The sequence below is a fragment of the Thermobia domestica genome, chromosome 1 (assembly GCF_964235325.1).
Source record: "Thermobia domestica chromosome 1, izTheDome1.hap1.1, whole genome shotgun sequence".
NCBI lineage: Eukaryota > Metazoa > Arthropoda > Insecta > Zygentoma > Lepismatidae > Thermobia > Thermobia domestica.
In genome coordinates this window covers 356,603,972-356,613,815 of record NC_137454.1, presented here as the reverse complement: position 1 = coordinate 356,613,815, position 9,844 = coordinate 356,603,972, and the positions used below count along the sequence as shown (strand labels likewise).

Below are 9,844 nucleotides of genomic sequence, written 5' to 3'. Positions count from 1 at the left end.
CTGTGCGGGAAGTTGTAGGCGGAGCGGGTTGAGGTGTACCGGGATTTTGAAGAGTAGCTTTAATTGGGATATGATCACTCCCAAGGGGATCAAGCACAGAAAGAGTGAGCTTGGAGAGAATATTGGGTGATGTAATGACTATATCGGGAGTTGTATTCGAAGCCGGTCGAGTTGGTTTAGGAATGGGATGAATAAATCCCGTCGTTTGAGTCTGAATATAATGGCAAAAGGTGCGTTTTTGAGTATCGGAGCGGCTATGGTAATTTATGTCGGCCATTATGATGTAGGTCCGAAAATTGTCAGAAATATATTGAAAGAAACTTAGAGTAATAGGATGGCCTGGTCTTATATAGATGGTAGCAACAGTGACGTAGCATTGTTTGAAATATATAGTGGCGATAAGATGTTCAGGCAGAGATGTATCACCAGTAGCGTGTACTCTATGTGATATAGAGTGAGGAAAACCAATAGCTACGCCACCGTTAGCACGGCGGGTGGGAATGGTATTATCGTGTCGAAGAATGTGATAGGGTGAGAGTTTGCATAAGATTTTAGGAGTGAGAAACGTTTCGTTGAGAAGAAAACAATGAACGTGTTCTTCCAGAAGTAGCTGCTCAAACAAAGGCTTTTTTTTGTAGAGATCGAATATTCAGAAAGAGAAAATGCACTGCCATAATGAAAAATAATGAGAAGAGATGGGGAGAGAACTACTGCAGATTCATAGACTGTAGAATGAAAATGAGCATAGTTGTTGGAGTAAGTGCCAGTGAAGTTGACATGCAGGATAGATTTAGCAGCGAGTTGTACCTGTTGGAAGATATGTTGACGAAGAAATGGATGTATGATCTGCAAGGTTACAGTGAGAAATGACAAAAATTTATCGATGGTGATGGGTTGTTGTGCAGAGCTAGGAGGAGGAGTAGTAGAATCTATGTTATGAATGCGGATAGGTACAGTGAGCTCGGGTTTTAGCATCTCTGCAGCTGGTTTGGCCTTACATTTATAGCTGTATGTAGGATGCTGATCCGGGCAGGTCGAGCATTGCGGTGGATTACTGAGATTGGGACAAGACTTGGTGGAATGGGGACCTGCACAGTACCCGCATTTGAAAGGGTTCCTGCAGTCGTTAGTGTGATGGGAGTTATAGGCTTGACATCGCTCACAACGGACAGGAAGAGGCGGAGGTGAGTGAGACGGTTCCACCCGATGTCTTTTCAGGTATATGTAGGCACCATTGCTAAGAAGGTCATCCACGGTCCCTTGACTGTTTGTGAGTACTCGGACCATATAAGTGGGTCCGGAGGCATTCTTTATGCGAAGGCATTTCAGGATTGAATGACCCTCCAGCTTAAGTTCATCAGCGACCTCGGCATCCGTGAACTGGGGATCTACTCCTCGTATTACAACAGAGAGAGCTGGAGGCTTGCGAGGAGGTGGAGGCTGCTTAGCCTGGTTGGATGAAAGCTTTTGGAGGTTTGCCGAGGCGCCAAAGATCTCGAACGAGTAGGTGTTACGGAGAGTGCTTGCCATGTTAGGATCTGTCGATCGGATGATAATACCGTTCTTGGTAGGTATTAGCTGTTTGACTTCCGATCGTGGCACATACTTTAGTAGACGTAAGTAAATCTGCTTTAAATCATGGTACTTGGCATCGTAGTTTGTAAGAAGAAATGAATGGACTACTGGTTTAGATGATGACTTCCCGTGAATCTCTATATCCATATTGCTTGATCCTGACGATGACTCACTCAGTGTATGATGCCGTTTGGTTGGAGGTGTCATCTGAAGTGCAGCAGAAAAGGTAGCAGCTGTCGTAGAGTGAGCCGTTGGACTGCTGGGCTCTGACTCTTGGCGGGCTTTTCGTTTGTCGATCTTTGCCGCCGTCAGAGAAGGTCCCTGAGCAACAACAGGAGGTAGTCCAGTATGACCAGTACCTTGTCCAGAAGCCATAGCGAAGGTCGTCTAGGTTACAGGTTTGAAGAAGACCACCCGTTTGGATAGTGGTCTAGGTGGGCCAAAGAGGCTATCAACCTGCGTAGGTATCTGATGAGTTGGGCTAGATTAGTCTCTCAACCGATACACACAGATGCCAAGCTTCAGTCACCAGGATAATGGGATAGGAGATTGCAAAACTCGTCACTATGCTGTAGTGGCGCTTCAGAGCAGAGCAAAGCTAAGCTCTGGGAAAGTATGCCCAAAAGTTTTTTTTTGCCAGCTAGCCGACGCTAGCTACTACCCGAAGAGGGTTACGCCCTCTGTAGGGGAAGAGATGTTTAGCATATTGTGCTGTTCAGGAAGCAATGGCTGGGCTATGGGTAGGTATAGAAAACTGTATTATTCAAACTTTAATAGTCATTATGGCCTTTAACCATAATCATGAGGAAAGGTAAATACATACACTGCAGAAAACCATAACTGTAAGTGATATGATGTGGAATGATGAAATGAAGTGCGAAACTCACTACAACACATAGGTTCTGTTAGTTGAACAAATGATGGTTATCTTCTCGCCTAGGGGAGGCGCTAGGCATCAATGAGGACAGAGGAGCCCCGTTAGTACAGAAGGTGTCACAGTGCATATGATGGCCATATGTGAGGTAGATGAGCGGCTGTATTGTATGGCTCGTAGTAGACGGCGTCAGGGTGGTCTGGAGGTAGAGTGTAATGGTACAAAGTGAATAGTAATGAGAGCGGAGGGAACAGAGCGGCAACGGGGGAGGTACTTCGGGCATGATCGTCAAAAGTTTGCTGAAGAAGTGGATGATTGTTGTGCAGGCGCTGGGTGATATATTTAGTGCGTAATGTTTCTAAATGATATAAGATATGCGGAAATGTAAGTCTATGATAGAGATCTTGAGTGGGACTTGGTAATTTGATACGATAAGCAATTCGCAACGCATGACGTTCCAAGATGCATAATTTCTCATAGTAAGAGGACGGAGCAGATATCCAAGCTGTAAATCCAAACGTCAGAATCGGGCGGAGGAAAACTTTGTACGTGTTAAGAAGTGTATGAGTATGGAGTCCCCAGGTAGTTCCAGCAAGACCTTTCAGAAGATTGAGGCGAGAGTACGCCTTCTTGGAGATATCTTTCACATGTGCTTTCCAGGTTAGTTGATGATCGAAGGTTACTCCTAGATATTTGACACTGCGAGTAGGTTTTAGAGGTACATCTTGTACAAAAAGGTTTAAGAGTGTTGGGTTGTGGTGGACACGTGAACGATGCTTCGGGGCAAGAAATACAATACATTGAGTTTTTGCTGGGTTTATTATCAGTCTCCAGTGGGAGCACCAATCAACAAAGGCATTGATAGCATCCTGGAGAGCCAGGTTAAGCTGATGAATTGTTTTGCCCGTCGCAAAAAGTGCAGTGTCATCGGCATACTGAAAGAGCTTAACAGTATCTGGGATTGCTGGGAAGTCGGAAACGAATAGAATATATAGTAAGGGCGACAAAGCCGATCCTTGGGGAACTCCAGAATGAAGAAAAATAGGAAATGAAAAACTAGTGTTGATACAGACATAAGCCAATCGACAGCTAAGAAAATTAAAGATGAATCTAAGGTAAGCAATAAGCAGGCGGAGCTGTTTGAGTTTATAGATGAGAGCGGGATGCCAGACCTTGTCGAAAGCCTTCTCGAGATCAAACAGGACCAAGCAGGACGGGTTGCCTGTGTTAAAGTGAGTATAGATGGAATTTGAGAGGCGGAGCAATTGGTCATTAATGCTGAAAGAAGGTCTGAAACCAGCTTGCTCGAGTGGAATGACGTGGTGATGTGCCAGGTATGAATGAAGACGTTTGACAATGATGCGTTCCAGTATTTTACTGAAGGTCGATGTTAGTTGAATAGGGCGGTATGAGCTAACAGAAGCAACAGGTTTATGTGGTTTGAGAAACATAAGAGTTTTCGAAGTTTTCCAGTCAGCAGGTACAAAGCCAGTGCGAAGGATAAAGGTAAAGATGTGACAAAGCAGATATAATACTACGTACGGACTTTCTTTAATGTGTCTATATGTAATAGAATCCATGCCAGGGGCTGTATTACGTCTGTGAGCTACAACTGAATTGATGTCAGATATAGAGATCGGTGTAGTAAGAGGATGGTTTTCAGGCAGAGTGTGATTAACACTAGGCTGTAGATGAGGAGAATCCAGATTGAGTTTGTCGACTGGATGAGAACGATGTGGAATTTCAGGTGCGAGAGGCGTAAAGATGTCCTGGAGATATCTTGCAAATGCATTGGCCTTGTCTGTATCAGTGTGCAGCGGAGTATTGTTGTCGATAAGAGGATATGTTGTACGAGTATTTTGACCTGTAAGCTGTCGGAATCTTTTACAATACTGAGTGGGATGTGAAAGTGAGCCGAGATTGTTGCAAGCTTTGACCCAGCATCGTAATTTGTAAGCCTTAAGATAGTTGTGCACCGTTCGTTGCAACTGCCTGTAATGATGAAGAGAGTCAAGGTTGCCAGTAGCAGCAAAATCTCTATAAAACTGTCGGGACCGTTTGATCAGTGGTAAGTATTGAGGAGGTAAAGAGGGTCGAAAAGTCGAAACTGTTGACTTAGGGATATATTCGTCTGTGGCGTTGTGGATAGCATTAACTAAAGAATCCAAAGTTTCAGAAAGTTCTGATTCTGTAGCTGGTGGATGTAAATGATGAAGATGATCCTGAAGATACGATCTGTAAGCTGTCCAATTTGCTTTATCGTAACGATAGACAGTACGGGGAGAAGAAGACTGAGAAGTGGTAGTTACACGAGTCTGAATGTTTAGTTTGATTGGAGCATGATCGCTACCAATGAGATCAAGAACGTTAACACAGCTACGATGTGATATGTTGTTCGAAACAATAACTATATCTGGAGTAGTCTGACTCGCGGGACGAGTCGGTTTTGGAAGTGGCAAAGTCACTCCAGTGGTATGACTAATGATGTAGTTGAGGAAACGGTCCCGTTGCGTATGTGTCCGGCTATGTAAATTCACATCTGCCATAATTATGTAGGTGCGGAAGGTATTGGAGATATACTGAAAGAAGCTGAACGGAATATCATGCCCAGGACGGATGTATATAGTTGCTACAGTCACATACAATTCCTGATAATATAATGATGTGATAACGTATTCTGGAAGATTAGGCAGAGTCTGAGAGTGACTACGAAACGGGATAGAAGGTGAAAACCCAATCGCTACTCCCCCGTTGGCTCGCCTAGCAGGAAAAGTGCTATCTTGGCGTAATAGTTGGAAGCGAGGTATGCGGCATGACAATCTGGCTGTGAGATGTGTCTCATTAAGGATAAAGGCATGGATTTTTCCTTCGAGTAAAAGTACTTCGAAAAGCGGCTTATGCTGTGGTAAAGAACGGATGTTTAAGAACAAAAAGGAGAGCGCCATAATGCAGAGAATGGTGAGAGGATAGCTGTTAAACCTCAGTTTCGAGTACATTTGAGTGATAATAGACGACATTGCCGGAATATGTTGGATAGATATTGGCGTGAAAAATTGCCTTAGCCGCGATTTGAATTTGTTGGGCGATGTGATCTCGAAGGAATGGATGGATATTTTGTAGCGAGAAGGTAAGAAATGTGAGAAGCTGATGAACAGTTACAGGTTGCTGTAAAGCTGGATTGGCGGGTGGTTGGATTTGGTCCGGTATGCGTAATGGTGCCACAGTCTCTGGCTTTGTTGGTTCAGGAGCTGGTTTGGATCGGCATTTGTAACTGTATGTAGGGTGAGAATGATCTTGACATGTGGAGCAAGTTGGAGGTGATTGTAAATTTGTACAGCTTCTTGTAGGGTGAGGGCCGGAACAATAACCACATTTGAACGGATTTTTACATTGGGAAGTAGAGTGCTGACCATAGACCTGACACCGTTCACAGCGAATGGGTAAAGGAGCGGAGGTGCGTGATGGTTCAACACGATGGCGTTGTTTATAGATATAGGCGCCACGGGTGAGTAACTCATCGATAGTTTGTTGTGAGTTTGTGAGAACCCGCACCATATAGGTCAACCCATGATCATTTTTGATACGGATACATTTGATGATATTGTGCCCTTCCAGTTTAAGTTCTTCAAAGACCTCCTCGTCACTATAGCTCGGATCCACCCCGCGTATAACAACAGACAATGTTGGTGATTTCCTCGGTGGTGGTGGCTGTTTCGGGCGTTGGTCGCTAAGCTTTGTCATCGTTGATTTGGGGCCAAAGATCTCAAAACTACACTTGTTCCGTGTCGTACGGAGAAACTCTGGATCCGGCGTCTTAATAATCATGCCATTCCTAGTCTTGACTATTTGAGTTATGTTCGCCCGCGGCATGTATTTTGTGATTTGTACTAATAGTAGCTTTGGATTTGAAAATTTAGGATCGAAGTTCTGAAGTAAGAAAGAATGGATGGTTGGTCGACTAGGAGGAGGCAGGTTTGGAAACTGGTGGTCGTCCTGAATGTCAATGATCATGGATGCCTCAGAGCTGGCATCGCTTAGCTTATGTTGACGTTTAGCGGGTGGTAGTTTTGTGGATGCAACAGGAGAACGTTGACGAGCTGATGAACCCTGACTGCTAGAAATCCTTTCTAGAGAATGGCAACGTCGTCTAAGCGGTTTCCCGGATGAGCAAGAAGGTTCCGGTGCTATAGGTGGTAAGCCAGAATGTTGTCCAATGACAGGTTGGGACGCCATAAGTCACAGTGTAGGTAATGAGTAAAACAGTCTAACGAAATGAAAAGATGAAATGAATGAGTGAATGAATGATGAAGCTACGCTTCCAAAAATATGTACACTAATGTGTACGGTAACGCAGTCTCCACTCGAGTGAAACCCTTAATCTCTCCCACTCTCTCGCCCGTTGCTGAGACTTGCCGTACTTGCGTCCACAAATACGTAATAATCACAGCCTGGACTTGACACTGAGAAAACAATGCCTCCAATGGGAAAGCTGGAAACCAGCGAAGTATGCGTGCCCAAAAGTTTTTTTTTGCTAGCCGCAGCTAGCACCCACCCAAAGGGTTACGCCCTTTATTTGGGATGCGGAGTTGACAGGAACTTTAGGTGTGAGGCTATTTTTGTCAGGCAAAGGAGATTTTATTAACTTTATTATATTTGAACTTCATTATCATTAGAGGACATTATGGCCGTTAACCATAATCATCAGGTCTGGAAAAGGAAATGTCCACTGGCGAGCAATTCAATATGAGAGTGGAGAGAGTAGAGCATCGGTGAAAATGAAAATGAAACAATGAGGTGCACTTGACATCACAACACAATACATAGACGAGGGTTAGAGAGACGAATGAGTGTTATCTTCTGTCCAGGGGCTGCTCTGGACGTAATGGAGACGAAGGGAGCCCTGTTAGTGCGGGGAAGTCACTGTGCAACATGAAATGGAATGATGTGTGGTGGGGGGAGTGGAACGAGGAAGTCTTCAAGAAGTTGAAAGTCTGGACTATTTGGTGGGAGAACGTAGTGGAACAGAGTAAACAGCAGAGAGAGTGGAGAATGCCGGAGAATTATTGATGGTTTGCGGAGAGTGGCTTCGTGGTGCATAGCATCAAAGAGCAATGGATGGTGAGTCTGGAATCGCTTCGTAATGTACCTGAGTCTGAGGTCTTCTAGGTGATAGAGAATGTGTGGAAAAGGTGTTTTGTCATATAAGTCCCGGGTAGGGCTGGGTAATTATTTCGGAAGGCAAGGCGTAGGGCGTGGCGCTCAAGAATTTGGAGTCGGCGGTAGTATGCCTCGGGTGCGGAAAGCCAGGCTGTAAAGCCATAAGTCAAAACAGGACGTAAAAATGCCTTGTAGGTATTAAGTAGGATTTTAGGTTTCAGTCCCCAGGTAGTCCCAGTTAGGCGTCGAAGTAAGTTTAGTCGGTTGGTCGCTTTTAGAGCAAGACTTTTCAGATGAGCAGTCCATTTCAGATGTGAATCGAAGATGATGCCCAGGTACGTGACTGTGGGACTAGCAGCAAGTGGTGTACCTGCAATCTCAATACTGAGGTTTGAGGGATTGCGATGGACCCGACTGCGTTTGCCTGGTGGTAGAAAGATAATGGCTTGAGTTTTATTGGCGTTAAGTTTGAGGCGCCACGTATCTCACCACTGAAGGAAAGCATCGATGGCAGTTTGAAGAATGTGGTTGATGCGTTGAATGGTATTTGCCGTTGCCAGAAAAGCCGTATCATCCGCATATTGAAAAAGTCTGACATTTGGATGGAGAGTAGGGAAGTCAGCTACATAGAGTAAGTAAAGAAGCGGAGACAGAGCAGAGCCTTGAGGAACACCAGAATTTATAAATACAGGGTGAGAGTGAGCATTATTAATGGAAACGTAGGTGAGGCGACTTGACAGAAAATGGTAAATGAAGCGAATGTTACACATTGGCAGTCGAAAAGAAAATAGTTTATAGAGAAGGCCAAGATGCCAAACTTTATCGAAAGCCTTTTCTAAATCGAAAAGGACAAGACAGGAAGGCTTAGATTGATTAAACTGGGCAGTGATGTACGTGGTCAGGCGGAGTAGTTGATCATTAATACTGTAATTCGGACGGAATCCGGCTTGATGAAAGGGAATTAGGTTGTGATCAGCGAGATGGGTGTGTAGACGAGAGACAAGTATCCGTTCGAGTATCTTACTAAAAACAAGGGTTAGTTGAATTGGGCGATAAGAAGACACAGATGAAGCTGGTTTTTTTCGGTTTCAGAAACATTAAAGTTTTAGATGTTTTCCAGTCGTTGGGGATGAAACCAGTACGGAGGATGAACGTGAAGATGAGAGACAGAAGATAATGGAGGATATATGGCCCTTCTTTGATATGACGATACGTAATAGAATCTAGCCCGGGAGCGGTGGTGCGTCTACGAGCGACGGTGGTAGTAATTTCGGTGACGGTAACAGGAGCTGTCAAGGGTGAATTGTCGGGGAGAAGATGATCAACATGAGGTTGGAGTGATGGTGAGTTGAGATTGAGCCGGTCAGTAGGATGAGTGCGAGCTGAGAGGGCAGGTCCAAGAGGCGTGAAGACACCTTGAAGTTGGTCAGCGAAGGCATTGGCTTTGTCCACGTCAGAGTGTAATGGCGTATCATTGAGAATGAGTGGGTATGAAGGGCGAGTGGTGTTACCGGTGAGCTGATGAAAGCGTTTCCAGTACTTAGTTGGATGTGCTGTATCAGAGAGGGTATTGCAGGTTTTTATCCAGCTTCTGGTCTTGTATGCCACGAGATAATTATGAACTGCCCTTTGGTATTGACGATGTTGACGAAGCGATTCCAGATTGCCCGTGCGAGTGAAATCTCGATAAAGTTGGCGGGAACGTCGTATTAAAGGTAAGTATTGTGGCGGTAGTTTTGGCCTATAGGGATCAATTGTAGTCTGAGGGATATACTGCAAGGACGCCTGATGAATACTATCAGTAATCTCATCAATAGTGTCGTATAGTTCAGACTCTGAAGTTGGAACGGATAAAGGTGTTAACCTGTTGGAAATGTATCCCCTATAGTTAGGCCAACGGGCACGGTCGAAACGAGCCACTGTGCGGGGAGTTGTAGGCGGAGCGGGTTGAGGTGTACCGGGATTTTGAAGAGTAGCTTTAATTGGGATATGATCGCTCCCAAGGGGATCAAGCACAGAAAGAGTGAGCTTGGAGAGAATATTGGGTGATGTAATGACTATATCGGGAGTTGTATTCGAAGCCGGTCGAGTTGGTTTAGGAATGGGATGAATAAATCCCGTCGTTTGAGTCTGAATATAATGGCAAAAGGTGCGTCTTTGATTATCGGAGCGGCTATGGTAATTTATGTCGGCCATTATGATGTAGGTCCGAAAATTGTCAGAAATATATTGAAAGAA

General features: G+C 44.7%; 1 protein-coding gene across 1 annotated transcript; it reads right to left on the bottom strand.

The window, feature by feature from the left end:
- Window positions 1–2,568: 2,568 nt before the first annotated feature.
- On the bottom strand, window positions 2,569–5,394 carry LOC145682023 (uncharacterized). Its single transcript, XM_081753627.1, has 2 exons — window positions 4,047–5,394; window positions 2,569–2,807 (listed from the first exon to the last, which is right to left on the bottom strand). The coding sequence occupies exons 1-2, from the start codon at window positions 5,392–5,394 to the stop codon at window positions 2,569–2,571; spliced, it is 1,587 nt and encodes a 528-aa protein (XP_081609753.1).
- Window positions 5,395–9,844: the final 4,450 nt, after the last annotated feature.